Here is a 21,315-nt window from a genome sequence, read left to right as displayed (position 1 = left end):
TGTAACCAAAAATCGAATCAAACACTTCATGAGAGCCTATGAGCTCATGTTGCGCAACATTTATATAGGATAGGCAATTGCGTGAGAAAACAGAGTGATGGCCTCTATTAAAAAGAGCAGGATCCTATAAGCTTTCTATGGGCTAGGCCTACTATATTTATTTCTCAACTTTCCTAATATTAAGCACATTGCTTCTCTTTACAACAGGAGTATAACCAACCTATCTGGTTGGCATGAAAATGAACCACGTGAAAAGCGTCCTCTGTTCACTATTTAAGGGCATAGAAGACATGTATTTTTTTCCGTGGCCCCTGTTTCGAGACAGGTGCATGATAACGGTCAATTCTAAATCAAAACAAATCTCACACATATTATTTAATATATGTAAATACAAGATTAAATCAAGAACAATATTAGCCTATTACTTGTGAATGATATATTATCACTTGTGAATGATACCCAAATCATAGTCGCACACATCATGTAGCCTAGCCCATAGACACATCACTAGGGATGAGCCCCCTGCCATCCAGAACCTCTATACCAGGCAGGGTCAGAGGAAGGCCTATTGTCAAAGACTCCAGCCACCCAAGTCACAGACTGTTCTCCCTGCTACTGAAATGGAAAGTGGTACCAGAGGGCCAAGTCTGGGACCAAAAGGCTCCCAAACAGCTTCAACCCCTAAGCCATAATACTGCTTAACAGTTAATCAAGTGGCTAACCTGACTATTTGCATTGACCCCCTTTTTACTTGCACTGGCTGTCTTTCACCGGCTCTATGAACACTCACTGAACTCACACTATATCATATACTCCACTGCCACTCCAACACACACACATACACACACACTACCTGCACCGCTCATACACACAAAACACACATGCATATTGACGCCACACATACACTCACACATAGACACACCTTCACACTCTTTCACACTTCCCAAACACTGCTGCTACTCTGTTTATTTTCTATCCTGATTGCCAAGTCACTTTTACCCCTACCTACATGTATATATTACCTCAACTACCTCGTACCCCTGCACATTGACTCAGAACTGGTACTCCTTGCATATAATCTCGTTATTGTTATTTTATTGTGTTACTATTTCCTTTAAAAAAATTGCAAATGTTTCTTAATGTTTAACTCTGCATTGTTGTGAAAGGGCTTGTAAGTAAGCATTTCACAGTAAAGTTTACACCTGTTGTATTCGGCGCATGTTATTTGATTTGATTTCTTTGCTAAGCATTGGAAGCATGGCATGGCCTGAAAACATCCCTGGTCTTTGTGGGTGAATCTGTGCTTGAAATTCACTGCTCGACGGAGGGACCTTACAGATAATTGCATGTGTGGGGTACAGAGATCAGGAAGTCATTATAAAATGAATGTGGAAAAAGTCAAGGGGTGTGAATACTTTCGGAAGGCACTGCACATAACACTTATAACTTATAGGGGACTTAGTATGTAGTACATATACCTGGCTGATAGAACTGAAACCAGACATTATGTTGTAGAGCAGCTTATCTTCATTTAATGATACTTCTCTGAGTTAAATTGGCTTCATGCTAAGATATGACACAAACTGCATTGCTCACCCTGTCACAATCACAATACCACTTCTTATTCCGTAACCACAGTGCCTATAGCTTAAATTACAGTCAAAAGCAATTCCAGTATGTTACAGTCTCTAAGTAATATGAGGACAGCAGTTAAACTAGTTAGCGTGGCTGTCTGTGTCTGCTTAGACTGACATTACGAAGCTGTTTTATGGCGTTTTGCTCAGCTGGCGTTCTACGTTTTACTGATGTGATGTGAATGTATTTATTTCCTGGTTGGTGTTCGGCCTGGCCCTGAATCGATACTGTCTTTAACACTATCAAACTGACCCTTGTGCTGTGTGTGTGTGTGTGTGTGTGTGTGTGTGTGTGTGTGTGTGTGTGTGTGTGTGTGTGTGTGTGTGTGTGTGTGTGTGTGTGTGTGTGTGTGTGTGTGTGTGTGTGTGTGTGCGTGTGTGTGTGTGTGTGCGTGCGTGCGCTACCATTGATGTGGAATCCAATACTAACATTGCCCCATGCTGATGCAGAGGTGTATGTACTGTAGTTTAACACACACACACAAACACACACACAGCTGTGAGCTGAGATGCAGATGGGTAACGGTCACTTTGCTGCCCCGTCCCAGTAACATCACTTAGCATCGCATCACCTTGACGTGGGAGTGCGACCGCCACGGCCTAACAGGCCACCCACGTCTCCATCTAGACTTCCTTCTCAGCGCTAACACACACACACACACATAAACAAACACACACACACTACTGTTCCCTTAGCGACCTAGGCCATTTGTCCCAGTTTCCCTGTGACTTCTAAAGCCTGTCAGGTCCAGGGTGAAAGGAGAGCAAAATGGTGTTTGTTTAACCAGCCTTCGCTCTGATGGCTTAAGAGGCCAGTATGACTCAATATGTCTTCATGTAGACCTGAAGTAGTACACCCGGTGTGACCAATTTGTCCATTGTATCCTAATACGTTTGGCACTGAGAGGCTAAGTCACTGGCTGGACGAAGGATATTTGAAGTTGTCCATGCAGTCAGTCAGGCAGTCAGACAGTCAGGCAGGCAGGCTTCGAGGCAGCCATCAGTCCAACTGTATTCCATATTGATGAGCCAGATCCATCACATTGGAGGTTATTAGTGAGGGTTATTGAAGTGTTTCATATGAGGAATTTATATATACTCTGAATATTAATCCTTTGAAAGTTAGCTAGCTAGCTGTGGGTGTTGTTGCTCCTTGCTCTTGGGCTAAGTCCCCTCCCCCCATCCCTCTCTTTCTCTCTCTCTCATTACTTTTTAAGCACATCACCACCACACATCACCACCACACAATATCTCATAGCCCTAAGCTAAACCATTGTGTGCCCTGAAATGCTAATCACATGTTCTTCAACGAAGATGGAGATTTGCATATTGGTCATAAATAAAAGATTGTGGTTGAGATTGAGCGTAAGTTTTTTTTAAACTACAACCAAACCCCAGGGGTTGATAGGACTTGAAGCAGAAGAGAATCACTGATCGGCTTTGGAAGAAAAATGAGAATGATTTATTTATTTTCAGTGGCCAACAGCCAACCTACATACCATGATACTCATCAATCCACTCATCAATCCACCATCAAACTGAAATTATGAGCTATGAAGAAGGAGATACCATTGCCCTACATACCAAATACGCGGAACTCAAAGCATTCAATGCGGGCTAAATCAACAACTAGAACAGTAGTACTCTCTTTGAATGAGAAAACTTTGAGCAGATTTTTAGCAGAAATTGCAGAATGTGTCAATCAGACTGTAGGAATAAGCACAAGGCAGACTGCACTGTATCTCTACCTTACATTACTCATGCTGTCTCGTTAAGTTGTGTGTCAAGAAGCGAGCACTGTTTTAAAGACATTCACCCCCCACTCAGCTATGCTCTGCTAACAAACCTCACTACAAATTTCACCACTTCTATTCAAGTGGTCAGAAGTTCTGCGTAAACTGTGTCTGTGATCAAACTTTTGCAGTGTAGGGAGAATGCAGTATTTATTAGTGGCTGTGTTGCACCTCTGGACACAGTAGAATACCAAGTACAAGTTTAATTAAAACTTAACTGCAACAGGTCTAGTGCTGCAGACATTTGTTTAATACCATGTGCACTATGTACCATGATGTAGTGTTCCAGGCTAAAGCACGACTGGATTTAAACTTACCCCAGACTTCAATAGCCAATATGCAATGTTGGCTAAACTGCAATCAATCACTTTTCTCATCAGTTTATCTGCTGAATGTCATTACATTAGGCACTAACAATGTGTGTGTGTGTGTATGCATGTGTGTGCACATGCATGTGTTGTTTTCTTTTGTTTAGAATCGACCACAATGTTCGTGGTCATGTTTTTTTTGTCTAATTCAAAAGCGCAAACATTCTCTAATCCCATGTAAAGACATTAATCAAACATGGATTATAAACTCTTAATAGTCACATTCCAATATATGCTCCACACACACCATACTCATAAATACTTATAACCTGATACTTCTAATCTAAACGATAAGAGTATTTACATCTTAATGTGGTTTACATGTCTGGCGATAATCAAACAAATGGATCATTTTAAAACGTTAATATTTCCTGGGGATTTTGATTATGTCAAATGGCAGTGGACCAATTTCTTAATTCAAAAGATCAATTTAAAGGGATATTGTATGTAGGATTATGCATGGTAGACGTAACAACTATAGCGCACTGCAACTGCCCTGCTCAATCTATGCTGTGTCCCAAAAGGCAACCTAATCCCTTTGTAGTGTACTGCTTTTTATCCCAAATGGTCCCTGGTCAAAACTAGTGCACTGCATAGGGAATAAGGTGTCAAGAAAGTCTGCAGCATATACAGTTTCAGTGTCTACCTGCTGTACATACCAATTACAATATATAGGCAACCCCACGTCTATTAAACTTCAGTACACCTTCTGCCGACCAATCAGAATCCTCTGGTTTTACTTCCACTGTAAATCCAATAAGACATTTCTGAGCAGCACATTTTAAGGAGGCAGTATCTTCTCTGCCAACACTACTTTGTAATAGATCCCCCACACACACGCACGCACGCACACACACACACACACACACACACACACACACACACACACACACACACACACACACACACACACACACACACACACACACACACACACACACACACACACACACACACACACACACACACACACACACACACACACACACACACACTCTATGTGGCAGCAAGAGAGGTTTTCATCCAGCCTGGGATGGAACTGAATGTGTGAATCTGCTTAGGTCATCATCCGTCTTACAGACACTTTCAGTCAGTTGGCTTAGTGTGTGTGTGTGCATCATGAGTACGTGTGTGTACCTGTTACCACAAAATCCCATATTCGGTCAGTGCTATCTCAAATAACGACTAGATTTTCAACATAGAATATATGAAAAAAATGTTTTTAGTATAATACAATTGTATATTTTAGATAACCTCAACATAAGTGAGCTGTAAGCACATCATGTTGTTCATGAGCATCACAGTTACACTACAACACTGACATAATCATATGTCTCAACACCATCCTCCACATAACAAAGAGTAAAAAATGTCAGACAAATGGAAAATATGGCGGATGGGATCTGAAATATTTAAATGAAAGCACAATGCATCTGAATGCATTGGACTGGAGACGCCCCAAATCAAAACATAACATGAAAGAAGAGTCACTTACAACCACACTCTATCCAACGGGGAATCCTGACAAGCAGCAACCTCTAAAATATGCCAGTGAGTCTCCAAAGTGATAACCTCTTTCAGGAATAGGGAACAACCACAGCATTGTAGGCTAGAGGGAATGTCCCCTAAGAGCATCCTGTCAATCAAATACTTGTCATCTGCAGAGGGATGAATGTCATCATGCCTGGAGAACAGTGGCCAGAAACCATATTGGGTTTGGCTTGCAGAAAGAACCATCCTTCTTCATTTTCAACACTTTTCAAATAGAGAAACTTGACACCCAACACCTTATAATCAAGACTTGAGGTGATGCTCTAAAGCATTATTAAACCTTGTTATTAAATAGATTACAAATTGTGATCATTAGCCTGAGACACAATCCTTCATCAAATATCTGGGGTGGTGAGAGTCAAGCATAGGGTGCCATACTTGGGGTGGCAGGTAGCCTAGTGGTTAGAGTGTTGGGTCAAGTAACCGAAAGGTTGCTATATCGAATCCCCGAGCTGACAAGGCAAGAAACTGTCGTTCTGCCTGTGAACAAGGCAGTTAACCCACTGTTCCTAGGCCGTAATTGTAAATAAGAATGTGTTCTTAACTGACTTGCCTAGTTAAATAAAGATTACTTTTTTTAAATTAGGTATAGTCTACAGAATTATCATGGTTATACCTGATGTATTAGCCTGCATTCTGCAGTTATTTGAAGGAGAGGGTTTCTGTCATAGAGCCTGCAATATTATCTATGGTTTCTATATTAGGATCCTGAATGTTGTGGAAGTGTGTGGGATGCAGCATGTGGGTGTTGTTATTTGTCTATGCAAGAAAAGTCAGGTATAGGTGTCAAAAAAAGGAAGAACTCTGTGTACAGTCAGTACTAAGCATGCCTGTACTGTATAAAAACAACTGGACTTTAGCCATAGCCTGACCTATTACTGGAAAATCTACAGTCAGTACTAAGCATGCCTGTACTGTATAAAAACAACTGGACTTTAGCCATAGCCTGACCTATTACTGGAAAATCTACAGTCAGTACTAAGCATGCCTGTACTGTATAAAAACAACTGGACTTTAGCCATAGCCTGACCTATTACTGGAAAATCTACAGTCAGTACTAAGCATGCCTGTACTGTATAAAAACAACTGGACTTTAGCCATAGCCTGACCTATTACTGGAAAATCTACAGTCAGTACTAAGCATGCCTGTACTGTATAAAAACAACTGGACTTTAGCCATAGCCTGACCTATTACTGGAAAATCTACAGTCAGTACTAAGCATGCCTGTACTGTATAAAAACAACTGGACTTTAGCCATAGCCTGAGCTATTACTGGAAAATCTACAGTCAGTACTAAGCATGCCTGTACTGTATAAAAACAACTGGACTTTAGCCATAGCCTGACCTATTACTGGAAAATCTACAGTCAGTACTAAGCATGCCTGTACTGTATAAAAACAACTGGACTTTAGCCATAGCCTGACCTATTACTGGAAAATCTACAGTCAGTACTAAGCATGCCTGTACTGTATAAAAACAACTGGACTTTAGCCATAGCCTGACCTATTACTGGAAAATCTACAGTGGTGTTTTTTAAGAAGAAAGTATCACTAGAACTATATCACCTATTGATTAAAACACTCAAACGCAACTCTGGACCTAGAAGCCAGTTCCACTGTGTTTTTTCATTGTTCCCCTCTAACCAGGGACTGATTTAGACCTGGGACACCAGATGGTGGCAATTCATTATCAGGTAGAACAGAAAACCAACAGGCTCCGGCCTTCGTAAGAGTTTAATACTCCTGGACTAGAACACCCTTGCCATAGACCACAGACCTATGCAGGGTCTAAAATGGCACCCTATTCCCGTGCACCACTTTACACTTGAGCCCTCTGGTCAAAACAAAAGCAGTGCACTATATAGGGAATAGGGTGACATCTGGGGCGCACAATACTGTCTGTAAAAGTGCAGAAGCTCCATGTTGACAGCTTGAATGGAATGAGGACATAATCTCGTTAATGAAACCATAAAATAGAGCAGGACATTGTAATAAAGCCTGTCTGGCATCAAAGACGGCATGGCCCCCAAGGTGGTATAATTGAGCCTAGGGAAACGTTAATCATATGTAGGCACCTAAATCTGTTTGAGTATTATTGCCCCCTATACATGTGTGTTGTGCCACCACTGATGTAAGACTTCTAGCCTTGTGCTGACGTTATAACTCATTTGCATGTTTGATCCAGGCCTTTATGTATCTATGAATTAATCGATCCTGATTTAAAGATACAGAGTACAGTTTATTGAGGGCCAGTAACATGAAATACCAGTCTGAAGCAACTTGTATAAGCTACAGTAATTGCTTGCTATGGCAAGTCGAGACAGGAATCAATTGCTGTCTGCAAGTGTTGTGATTTATATTCTAAGCACAGTCTATTTTCATCGATTGCATTATGCAAGTTCATTTCCAATAGACAAGCAAATTAAACAATTGTAACTGAAATTAGCCAATGAACGTTAACCTCTGGTAGATTTTTTTTCCCGAAAAATGTTAACAGTATAAATCTGGAGCCTATTCAAATATACCCACATCATAGAAATAGTGAATACAGACAAACTCACCACAAGTGTTGGGACCCCTGCCACGAGCGCATACAGTAGAGCGGGAGGGATCGCGCTGGACTCCTCCGGTCCGAGGTACGGCTTCGCGTAGGCATTGTCATAGCAGAAGAACCCTTGGACGTGCACGTTAAACGTGTCCGTGTACTCGAAGTAGTATGCCAGCATGACCGTCCCCGCCATGATCACCAGCTGAAAATAAAGCATGTTCGTCAAAGGAAGCGAAAGGAACATTTAACAATCCACTTGACTGAGGAGAGAAAGCCCCGCCACCTCTGTTTTCATTCCGCCTTCTTCGCCCCTAGCCTAGCGCAGCAGCTTGACCATAGCACCTGTCAGCCACACATTTCTCCTACTGCCACTAATGCTCGTTATAAGGCATTGCTGAATGGTGATGTTCACAGAGCTGTGTTCTGTCACCCCCGGTTGGTCACTGGAACCGGAATGAACGAGATAGAGATGAAAACGTGTGGATTGGAGGGAGCGCACGCGTGGGTCTCTGTGTTTGTGCGCAGCAGCAGCCGCGCCGCTATTCACCGTGGGCAGCAAATGATGGAAAGAGGAGTGACAACGCACGCCCGTTGCTGCTTTTCATCTCTCCTTTCAGCACCCGCAGTGAATGACTCTGAGCAACTTGTTGGAGCTTTAGATTCGCCTCCAAGTCATCTTCACCGCAGTCAGAGTCGTGCGTCAGCTTTAGTGCCCTTTGGAGAGATACGCACCATTCCTATTCATTTTCATTATGCGAACGCCCGCATGTGTCCTAAAGACTCCAACAACAGAACACAGTAATCAAAGCTGACGTCAACCACATCAGTCTACTCTACACTCTTGTCCATGCAGTCCAGATATCTATATTATTGTAATTTTGTTGGAAGTATTTGAAGAGATATGCAAACAACATTCATATTCAATTCGATTTTATGCAAGTGTTTTCCAAAGACTCCATCAAATTATTAATCAAAGCTGATGTCAACGACTGTTCTGTTGTTGGAGTCTTTAGGTTCGCATAATGAAAATTAATAGGAATTGGCCAGTGCTGATTTTTTTTCAGGAGTTAAATTCACTCTGTAAGATTGAAATTAAGACTCAGTGTTGTAAAATAACCCCCAGTGTTGGTGTTAATAACCAGAGTTATTCCTTTACATTGTGGTTCATAAAACAGTCCCATCAAATCCAAGCCTGTAATATTATTTCCCAGCATGCTCTACTGCGGGTTTATTTTTTAGGATTTATTTTCATATGTTTTTGCATGTACATTAGTCAATCAATCAATCTTATGCTACACAAAGATAAAGAGCAAAAATGTTTGTAAACTAATCCAATCAGTTAGTTCGATTTATTACATCCATTACTGAAATGGTTGTTCCAGTTTAAATGGGTTTAGGTAGTCTCCTTTACCAATCTTGAAAGTCATTCTGAATGCGGGTTGCGGGATAATACAAATTCCAAAGATTGGATACCCTAACACTATCTGGATTCCAATAGGAATTACACATGACATCACTTTGCAATCCAGCATAAAGTGATATGCGGACCTGATGTGGCCGTTAAAACAAGAGTTTCACCGCTGAGTTAGGATAAACTAGGCTAACAAAGTCCTTATGATCAGTATATAATGTATAGTGTATTGTCATAGTTTAATTTTAATTCTAAGACTTACCTAGGACCTTTTAAATGAAAGTTTTTGACAACCATGTCTGTGCCACTAACAAATACAGCCATGGGCGGAAACTCCACAATTCACAAAAAAAGTAATCCTGGGAAATATGCAAATTTGGCTTTACTCCATAAGCCATTCCATTATATTTCACTCCAGAGTAGAGTGAAATACTAATTTGTTCACTCCAGTGTATTGTGAATTTCACACAGCCTGTGTACAGTTTCTATTCTGTATAGGGTTACAGAAACACTGTCTAAATGTTAACATTTTTGAAAGTGTGAAATTCACTCTGTTGAGAGTGGATGCATATACGCACTGCAAAAGTGTTGAAATGAAAACTACGGCGAGTTAGTTTAACAGCGAGTTAGTTTAACACTTCCCATTTTCCTGTGTAGTCAAGACAACATTTTGACCAGCATCATAATGCCGTGGGATGCCGAGAAATGTATCTCTTCTGTCTATTCTATTCTATTCTATTCTATTCTATTCTATTCTATTCTATTCTATTCTATTCTACAGTCATGGCATATGAGTCAATGAGGACAAACACATCAAACACTTAGACACTCCATCCATGGTTCAAATGGTACCATTCAGTTTGGGTGTAATTACGGAAAGATCTAACTATCAAAGGTACACAGAGATGGAGAGATGTTAAAAGATCCAGTTTAAAGCAGGACTACGACAGATCTGTTCTCTAGCTGTCTGTATTGTCTGGATCAGGCGAGGGAAAGGCTGTGTGCCATGGTGATTATAGTGCCATCAAGGCTCATTTATATCCTTTACCATTAATCAGCCTAACGCAGATTTTACAGTCTCAAAGAAACAGACATTTCTGAATGTGCTCAAACTTTGAGGCTATTTTATGGCTAAGCCTCATGGGCAAAAAATGTGGGGCCAATCTTTCATTTTTATTTACTATTTTTAAAGGGTTTAGCCTTTCCAATATTCACCCATTATTCCAGATGTACCAATGTGCATTACAGATCAGGGGTATTTTTGTCCGAATCAAACTCTCCACGGGAGGCCAGACAATATGTGCCAGGCGATTCACAGTGGCCCATTACTTGAGCCGCATCATCGCACCGCTGCCACGGATCCAATCATGCGGAAGGATCTACAAATCTGTCCAATTACTGATCGGGACAGCACATGTCAGCTCTGAGGCACTGAGGTGTCGTGTTTACGAAAAGCACCATCTGAGGGCCACAGTCCATCTGTCACTCCAGAGATGTGAGTGAAGTGTTTTTGTTCCAATGTTGATTTCCTGCTAAGTTGGGAGGTCTAAGGTCACAATAAATCCTGTATAAAATGGGGTAAAGATAGAGTAGAACGTTTAGTTGTTAAAAAATCTTAAGAGTCTATTGATGCACCCGTGCGTCAATCTAAGTGACAAAATATATAAAAATCCCCATTAAAAATCCATCAATGTAAGCTAGATATCATGCTTTTTGCATGACCTGCGTCTCAATCCACCACATCTGCCCGTGGCGGCCTTCCGCATCTGCGTTGGAAAGTGACCGAGCTACAGCGATGTTTGTCAGACCATGAGACATCCCAGAAATGGGTCTTCTCACGAAAACATCTGTAGATTCCTAACTATTAGGAACCACTCTATGGAAAGGGGAGACTCTCACGAACACGATGGTGTTCTCCTTTTTGCTCTATGACCCTCACAAGTGTCACTGGACTCATCTGAAGGTAACCTGTACAATCGAATAGAAGTATGGAGGTAGTTTTGTACGGAAGAGTATTAGGTCCAAGTAGTGAGCGACGGTGGTACTTGGCTTATTATTTTTTGCACGATAGTACTTTAAAAAGCGACAATATTTTGAAAATAAAGTCTAAATTACATTTTGAGAATTAAGTGGCAATATTTCTAGAAAAAAACGGAATATTTAGAGAATAGTCAACATTTTATTTAGAGAATAAAGTCTCAGTTATATTTCAAGATAAACATAAGGGAAGTACATGTCTCCCTGACTACGTTCTGCTGTGCACGCCCGCCACCGTTGAAATGCCTGAAGTTAGATGACCTGGTGAAACTATGCTACAGAATTGGCTTTAAGTAACAACGAAATTATTTCTCTTTTAGCACATAATAATATTTTCAGAAGGAGGAACCGTGGTTACATACTGTACATAGGTAGAGACGGCCGGGTTGTGTGTGTAAGTGTATGCAGGTGTGTGTGTGTGGACAGTAAAAAGTAGGGACAAAACAAACAAATGGCCATCAATCTAATGATCTAAAACACTCATTCAAACAAGCTTCACTATTCACTCACGCTTATCAATCTAATTATCTAATAACTCACTCGCACGCTCGCACGCACACACAACAACACACACCAAGTTTCCCCTTGTGTGTTTTCCCCCTGGCAATTTCAAACTATAGTCATACACTATTTTAACAACCATGGTGTGTTATGAGCACAAACAAAGGCCACGTACTGTAGGTTACATGACCACACCCAATAAAAGGAGAGGCAACTCAGGGGAGACTCCTGCATGCGCAAACTAGCAAATCTGAGGCACTTTGATTATATTATGATGGTCATAATGCTTCTTCACAGTGTCATTAAGTGTATTTTCTTAGTCGAAGTAAAGTGACACAGGAGGGTCATAATGCTTCTTGACAGTGTCATAAAGTGTATTTTCTACAAGTTGTTTCAAATATAATGAAAAACAAACAGGACTTTAAAGAGTGAATTACAACAGCAACAAAGGACTTAAGAAACAAACTTTCAAATGAAAGGAAACTTCTTGGCAGGGAAAAAACACATTTAAATAAATGTGGGTATTGACACTCTTATGTCCATGTCATAACCAGCCATAAAATAACATAATATATGTTACAAGAGGTGTAAATATATAGGTCTTGACAGTGTGATGACAATATTATGACAGTTTATGTCAGCTGTAATGACATACTACGACATGGTTATGAACGTTTCATAATGTGTTATGGGTGTCAAGTAAAGTGTTACCGAAAATATTAATGGATGGATTCTCTTTCTTTATAGAAATATAGGTGAGATATTATTAGATAACTATTAGATAAATAATGATAGTCTATATACAGTTGAAGTTGGAAGTTTAGATACACTTAGGTTGTAGTCATTAAAACTTGTTTTTCAACCACTACACATATTTCTTGTTAACAAACTATAGTTTTGGCAAGTCAGTTAGGACATCTACTTTGTGCATGACACAAGTAATTTTTCCAACAATTGTTACAATTCCAGTGGGTTTACATACACTAAGTTGACTGTGCCTTTAAACAGCTTGGAAAATTCCAGAAAATTATGTAATGGCTTTAGAAGCTTCTGATAGGCTAACTGATATCATTTGAGTCAATTGGAGGTGTACCTGTGGATGTATTTCAAAGCCTACTTTCAAACTCAGTGCCTCTTGACAATATTATGACAGTTTATGTCAGCTGTAATGACATACTACGACATGGTTATGAACGTTTCATAATGTGTTATGGGTGTCAAGTAAAGTGTTACCGAAAATATTAATGGATGGATTCTCTTTCTTTATAGAAATATAGGTGAGATATTATTAGATAACTATTAGATAAATAATGATAGTCTATATACAGTTGAAGTTGGAAGTTTAGATACACTTAGGTTGTAGTCATTAAAACTTGTTTTTCAACCACTACACATATTTCTTGTTAACAAACTATAGTTTTGCCTACTTTCAAACTCAGTGCCTCTTTAATTGACATCATGAAAATAAAAATAAATCAGCCAAGAACTTGCCAAGAACTCATCTGTACAAACAATAGTATGCAAGTATAAACACCATGGGACCACGCAGCGTCATACTGCTCAGGAAGGAGACGCGTTCCGTCTTCTAGAGACTTTGGTGCGAAAAGTGCAAATCAATCCCAGAACAACAGCAAAGGACCTTGTGAAGATGCTGGAGGAAACAGGTATAAAAGTATCTATATCCACAGTAAAACGAGTCCTATATCGACATAACCTGAAAGGCCGCTCAGCAAGGAAGAAGCCACTGCTCCAAAACCGCCATTAAAAAGCCAGACTACGGTTTAAAACTGCACATTGGGACAAAGATCGTACTTTCTGGAGAAATGTCCTCTAGTCTGATGAAACAAAAATAGAACTGTTTGGTCACAATGACCATCGCTATGTTTGGAGGAAAAAGGGGGAGGCTTGCAAGCCGAAGAACACCATCCCAACCGTGAAGCACAGGGGTGGCAGCATCATGTTGTGGGGGTGCTTTGCTGCAGGAGGAACTGGGGCACTTCACAAAATAGATGGCATCATGAGGCAGGAAAATTACATGGATATATTGAAGCAACATCTCAAGACATCAGTCAGGAAGTTAAAGCTTGGTCGCAAATGGATCTTCCAAATGGACAATGACAACAGTCAAAGTATTGGAGTGGCCATCACAAAGCCCTGACCTCAATCCCATAGAAAATTTGTGGGCAGAACTGAAAAAGGGTGTGCGAGCAAGGAGGCCTACAAACTTGACTCAGTTACACCAGCTCTGTCAGGAGGAATGGGCCAAAATTCACCCAACTTATTGTGGGAAGCTTGTGCAAGGCTACCCGAAAAATTTAACCCAAGTTAAACAATTTAAAGGCAATGCTACCAAATACTAATTGAGTGTATGTAAACTTCTGACCCACTGGGAATGTGATGAAAGAAATAAAAGCTGAAATACATCCTTTCTTGTCACGTTCTGACCTTAGTTCCTTTGTTATGTCTTTGTTTTAGTATGGTCAGGGTGTGAGTTGGGTGGGTTTGTCTATGTTCCGTTTTCTATGTTGTGTTTTGCATTTGGCCTGGTATGGTTCTCAATTAGAGGCAGGTGTCGTTAGTTGTCTCTGATTGAGAATCACACTTAGGTAGCCTTTTCCCACTTGTGTTTCGTGGGTGTTTATTTTCTGTGTCTGTGTGTTCCACATGGAACTGTTTCGGTTGGTTATTTCACGTGTTTATTGTTTTGTTTCAGTGTTCGCTTGTTTTAATAAAGAGCATGAACACGTACCACGCTGCGCATTGGTCCTCCGATCCTTACTACTCCTCCATCGGAGGAGGACAGCCGTTACATCTCTCTACTATTATTCTGACATTTCAAATTCTTAAAATAAAGTGGTGATCCTAACTGACCTAAAACAGGGAATTTTGACTAGAATTACATGTCAGGAATTGTGAAAAACGGAGTTTAGAAGTATTTGGCTAAGGTGTATGTAAACTTACGACTTCAATTGTAGGCTATAAATAAATAATCACTGATCTGGCATGACTTGGTTGATAGCCTAGAGTAATACTGTATCTCCTTTCACAATCCATCTATCAGTGATGTCTTCAAGGATAGTTGGAATGAAGGATGCATAGGTTATCCCACAACAGGGGCATCGTCTTCATCATAGGCAATTTGTCTCAGCTACACCGCTAACATAGGCTACCACTTACGCACCTTATAGTGGCTAGAGGCTAGACCGGTTGGCTGTTAGATTAGAGTAATGGAAGGTTGCCTCCCGAATGGCTCAGCAGTCTAAGGCACTAAGGCGCCAATGCAACCTGGGGTTCGATCCCGTGACCGGGAGCCCCATAGGGCGGCGCGCAATTGGCTCAGCGTTGTCCGGGTCAGGGAAGGGTTTGGCCAGGGGGATTTCCTTGGCTCATCTCGCTCTAGCGACTCCTTGTGGCGGTCAGGTCCACAATTATTATGTGCCAAAAGAGAAAGGATTTCCTTGTTACTAAAGACAATTCTAAAGTATAATTTCACCAGGTCATCTAACTGCAGGCATTTCAACTGTGGCGCACACAGTGACAGTTAACCAAATCATCTAACTGCAGACATTTCAACGATTGTGCGTATAGCGACAGTTAACCAAATCCCCTACTTTAATCTAGAAATATAACTGCCACTTTATTATCAAAATATTTCTACTTTATTCTCCAAATATTGCCACTTTTTAAAAGTTCTATCCTGCAAAAAATAATATTCCAAGTACCACAACCCATCGCTGTTACATTTTCTTCCTTTCACTTCTCATCATAGTTTTGTGCCAAGAAAAATAAGGGGTTAAAATACAGTGGGGCAAAAAAGTATTTAGTCAGCCACCAATTGTGCAAGTTCTCCCACATAAAAAGATGAGAGAGGCCTGTAATTTTCATAATAGGTACACTTCAACTATGACAGACAAAATGAGAAGAAAAAAAATCCAGAAAATCACATTTTTTATGAATTTATTTGCAAATTATGGTGGAAAATAAGTATTTGGTCAATAACAAAAGTTTATCTCAATACTTTGTTATATACCCTTTGTTGGCAATGACAGAGGTCAAACGTTTTCTGTAAGTCTTCACAAGGTTTTCACACACTGTTGCTGTTTTTTTGGCCCATTCCTGCATGCAGATCTCCTCTAGAGCAGTGATGTTTTGGGGCTGTTGCTGGGCAACACGGACTTTCAACTCCCTCCAAAGATGTTCTATGGGGTTGAGATCTGGAGACTGGCTAGGCCACTCCAGGACCTTGAAATGCTTCTTACGAAGCCACTCCTTCGTTGCCCGGGGGGGGGGGGTGTTTGGGATCATTTTCATGCTGAAAGACCCAGCCACGTTTCATCTTCAATGCCCTTGCTGATGGTAGGCTTTGTTACTTTGGTCCCAGCTCTCTACAGGTCATTCACTAGGTCCCCCCGTGTGGTTCTGGGATTTTTGCTCACCGTTCTTGTGATCATTTTGACCCCACGGCGTGAGATCTTGCATGGAGCCCCAGATCGAGGGAGATTATCAGTGGTCTTGTATGTCTTCCATTTCCTAATAATTGCTCCCACAGTTGATTTCTTCAAACCAAGCTGCTTACCTATTGCAGATTCAGTCTTCCCAGCCTGGTGCAGGTCTACAATTTTGTTTCGGGTGTCCTTTGACAGCTCTTTGGTCTTGGCCATAGTGGAGTTTGAAGTGTGACTGTTTGAGGTTGTGGACAGGTGTCTTTTATACTGATAACAAGTTCCAACAGGTGCCATTAATACAGGTAACGAGTGGAGGACAGAGGAGCCTCTTAAAGAAGAAGTTACAGGTCTGTGAGAGCCAGAAATCTTGCTTGTAGGTGACCAAATACTTATTTTCCACCATAATTTGCAAATAAATTCATATAAAATCCTACAATGTGATTTTCTGGATTTTTTTTTCTCAATTTGTCTGTCATAGTTGAAGTGTACCTATGGCCTCTCTCATCTTTTTAAGTGGGAGAACTTGCACAATTGGTGGCTGACTAAATACTTTTTTCCCCCACTGTATATGTCCGAAGAAACAACAATTTTTTCTGAGCTTTCTTATATCTCCTAGATATAGGACGGACACTTCAAAACCTTATTCCTTATGATGTTTTGCCATTTATGAATGTGTTATTCCATGCGTTTCTCTGGGCTATAACAGTAAAAGGCAAATTAAATACAAATTCAATGGCTGAGACTTTTTGAGGTTTTAAGCCTCATGATTTTAACACTATTTTCAGATGACATATTACTATATTATTACCTATTTGTTGTAATGTATTCTAATATATTCCACTGTTCATAAGCAGGAACTAAATCGATAGTGTTCATCTCTCACAGACATCCAGCTGTTGGAATTACATTAACCCTGTAAAACAGCAATTCATTACAGTGTGTGTGTGTGTGTGTGCGGTTGTATGTTTGTGTCTGTGTGTGTGTTGATCTGACTAATTTGGCTTCCACAGCCATGGCACCTGTCAGCATCCGTTAAGGATGTGGCAGAACTAATGATAAGTACCACGCAGCTGTCTGTCTGTCGTTTGCATTATTGGGCCTGTCATGCTATACAGTAAGTTTGGGTCTCTGTCTGTTACTCACACTGTGATTCCAAGCAGACACCTGGAGAGAAAGGCATCTGATTCCATAACCTGGGGATAGTCAATTGACATCACTGACTGCTCTCCACAGGGCTCTGGTCAAAAGTAGTGCACTATATAGGGAATAGGGTACCATTTGGGACTCTGTGCGCTTATTGAAAGAAACCCTACGACTCAGAGACCATCCAGATAAGTTCCTTATCACAATGATTTATAAACCTCTGAATGCTGTGTAGCTGTAACTGTGTAACGACTGCCTTTGCAAAAAATAGTTACTATTATTTTTGTCTGAAGAATCTGATGGACTGTCACTGCATACAACATGATGCAGAATTGAATATCAAAGAAAATGGCTCTCTGTTGTGGGCTCCATTCTGTCCCATCTTCCCTACGTGGGGGCTAACTGGGTATCAACTCGTATACGCCAGGGCCAGTTAATGAGCTGTGTGTGTGTGTGTATGTGTGTGTGTGTGTGTGTGTGTGTGTGTGTGTGTGTGTGTGTGTGTGTGTGTGTGTGTGTGTGTGTGTGTGTGTGTGTGTGTGTGTGTGTGTGTGTATGTATGTGTGTGTGTGTGTGTGTGTGTGTGTGTGTGTGTGTGTGTGTGTGTGTGTGTGTGTGTGTGTGTGTGTGTGTGTGTGTGTGTGTGTGTGTGTGTGTGTGTCTGTGTGTGTGTGTTTGCACGTGCGTGGGTGGGTGTGTGCTACAGAAACTTCCCCAATGTTCCAATAGAAACGGGACTAAATTAAAACATGAAAGATTTGACAAAATCTGTCTGTATCCAGGATGAGACTCCCCTCTGAGTCTCTCTGGTTCCTCTCGGGGTTTCTTCTCGACAAAAAAGAGAGGAAGAAAAGAAAGCTCATCAAAACACATTCAACTTTCAATCTTACTACACGACACCATCATTCTATCTGCAAATCCTTGACCATAAATAAGAACTACTGAAAATGCCTCTGAGATTCTGGAACCGAAACATATTTCATAATTATGGATCATGTTTTGTCCATGACACATGCAAAATACTTACATTATGTTTCTCTGAAGAGGGATGGGCATCAATTACAAATTACTATTACAAAAATACAACTACAAAATACACTAAAGACCAATGTATCTAAGTAAAATAAAACATAATTTTGCAAAGTATTGTATTTAATTAAAATACATGTATTTTGTATTTTAAAATACAAAAAAAACATTTGCAAGTAGCCGGCCGAACAGCAACATCATTCTCAGTAACGGTTACAGAAACGTCTTACTTGCTATGACTGTAATATGTTGTTGATTATCTACCTTAGTTGAATGCGCTGTCACTCTGGAGTGTCTGCTAAATGACCAAAATGTTCATGCAAACACTGAGCGTACAACAGTATAAACACCTTAAATCCACTTCAATCAGTGTAGATTAGACAGGTTAGATTTTCAAGCCTTGAGACAATTGAGACATGGATTGTGTATGTGTGCCATTGAGAGGGTCAGTAAAGACAAAAGACAAAGGGGCAAGACAAAGGATTTAGGTGCTTTTGATCAGGGTATGGTAGTACTGTAGTTGACAGGCGCACCGGTTTGAGTGTGTCAAGAACTGCAACGCTGCTGGATTTTTCACACTCAAGAGTTTCCCGTGTGTATCAAGAATGGTCCACCACCCAAAGGACATCCAGCCAACTTGACACAACTGTGGGAAGCATTGGAGTCAACATGGGCCAACATTCCTGTGGAACGCTTTAGACACCTTGTTGTCCATGTCCCAACAAATTGAGGGCAAAGGGGGTACATCTCAATATTAGGAACGTGTTCCTAATGTTTTGTACACTCAGTATATGTGAAAGTGAACAACTGCAAAGCACACTGGGTGCTGTCATTGGCCTTGTTTTGGGGTGGAGCTCATTTAAGTAAAACTCAGCATGCTTTGCAATTGTTTCGTTTGTTTTGTTCATTTAGTAGACGGTCTTATCGAATGGAATCATCAAATACATTTGATTAGATCTTTTAGAAAGAATACAACAAATACAAATAACAACATCATACAAACATCATAGCTGCCCAGACCCACACAACCCCATCTCTAGCACCCACTTCACATTCCGCCACATGGCCTGAAACTGAACAATTTTGTTTCTCTTTGTAGCCCATGCACTTTCAATATTTCAATAATAAATCATTTGATTTTTCCATTGTGTTAATGATGGCGGCTTGATTGATTTCCATGTTTTTAGTATATGTTTTTTCAAGATGAGTGATGAGAAGAGAGTCGTTCAGCCCATTGGATATCTCACTACACCACCATATACCATGTCTTTAAATATGCAAATAACATATTTGTCACATGCTTCGTAAACAAGAGGTGTAGTCGTGGCCAAAAGTTTCGAGAATGACACAAATATACATTTTCACAAAGTTTGCTGCTTCAGTGTCTTTAGATATTTTTGTCCTATGTTACTGTGGAATACTGAAGTATAATTTTAAGCATTTCATAAGTGTCAAAGGCTTTTATTGACAATTACATGAAGTTGATGCAAAGAGTCAATATTTGCAGTGTTGACCCTTCTTTTCAAGACCTCTGCAATCTGCCCTGACATGCTGTCAATTAACTTCTGGGCCACATCCTGACTGATGGCAGCACATTCTTGCATAATCAATGCTTAGAGTTTGTCAGAATTTGTGGGTTTTTGTTTGTCCAACCTCCTCTTGAGAATTGACCGCAAGTTCTCAATGGTCTGGGGAGTTTCCTGGCCATGGACCCAAATATCGATGTTTTGTTCCCCGAGCCACTTAGTTATCACTTTTAACTTATGGCAAGGTGCTCCATCATGCTGGAAAAGGCATTGTTCCTGGACGGTTGGGAGAAGTTGCTCTCGGAGGACGCGTTGGTACCATTCTTTATTCATCGCTGTGTTCTTAGGCAAAATTGTGAGTGAGCCTTCTCCCTTGGATGAGAAGCAACCCCACACATGAAAGGTCTTAGGATGCTTTATTGTTGGCATGACACAGGACTGATGGTAGCGCTCACCTTGTCTTCTCCGGACAAGCTTTTTTCCAGATGCCCCAAACAATCGGAAAGGGGATTCATCAGAGAAAATTACCCAGTCCTCAGCAGTCCAATCCCTGTACCCTTTGCAGAATTTCATTCTGTCCCTGATGTTTTTCCTGGAGAGAAGTGGCTTCTTTGCTGCCCTTCTTGACACCAGGCCATCCTTCAAAAGTCTTCACCTCACTGTTCGTGCAGATGCACTCACACCTGCCTGCTGCCATTCTTGAGCAAGCTTTGAACTGGTGGTGCCCCGATCCCGCAGCTGAATTTAGTTTAGGAGACGGTCCTGGCGCTCGCCGGACTTTCTTGGGCGCCCTGAAGCCTTCTTCACAAGAATTGAACCGCTGTCCTTGAAGTTCTTGATGATCCGATAAATGGTTGATTTAGGTGAAATCTTACTGGCAGCAATATCCTGTGCCTGTGAAGCCCTTTTTGTGCAAAGCAATGATGACAGCACATGTTTCCTTCCAGGTAACCATGGTTGACAGAAGAAGAACAATGATTCCAAGAACCACCCTCCTTTTGAAGCTTCCAGTCTGTTAATCGAACTCAATCAGCATGACAGAGTGATCTCCAGCCTTGTCCTCGTCAACACTCATACCTGTGTTAACGAGAGAATCACTGACATGATGTCATGTGGAAATGTTTTTGGGGGGATTCAGTTCATTTGCATGGCAAAGAGGGGCTTTCCAATTAATTGCAATTCATCTGATCACTCTTCATAACATTCTGGAGTATATGCAAATTGCCATCATACAAACTGAGGCAGCAGACTTTGTGAAAATGTATATTTGTGTCATTCTCAAAACTTTTGGCCACGACTGTAGACTAACAGTGAAATGCTTACTGCATT

The 21,315-nt window shown here is 40.8% G+C and overlaps 1 protein-coding gene across 4 annotated transcripts in view; it reads right to left on the bottom strand.

The window, feature by feature from the left end:
• Positions 1-21,315, bottom strand: part of plppr5b (phospholipid phosphatase related 5b) — a 99,199-nt gene that overhangs the window by 54,850 nt on the left and 23,034 nt on the right. For 2 of the 4 annotated variants that reach the window (XM_020508618.2, XM_020508620.2), the window contains exon 3: positions 7,908-8,096. In XM_020508618.2, the coding sequence (XP_020364207.1) occupies positions 7,908-8,096 (189 nt within the window). Of the gene's footprint in view, positions 1-7,907; positions 8,617-21,315 lie in introns of those variants that run through there. The other 2 variants (XM_020508619.2, XM_020508621.2) reach the window with 2 other exon arrangements.

Source organism: Oncorhynchus kisutch, linkage group LG18 (assembly GCF_002021735.2).
Source record: "Oncorhynchus kisutch isolate 150728-3 linkage group LG18, Okis_V2, whole genome shotgun sequence".
Classification (NCBI taxonomy): domain Eukaryota; kingdom Metazoa; phylum Chordata; class Actinopteri; order Salmoniformes; family Salmonidae; genus Oncorhynchus; species Oncorhynchus kisutch.
The sequence above is the reverse complement of the archived record's forward strand: the minus strand, read 5'-3'. Positions and strand labels throughout refer to the sequence as shown.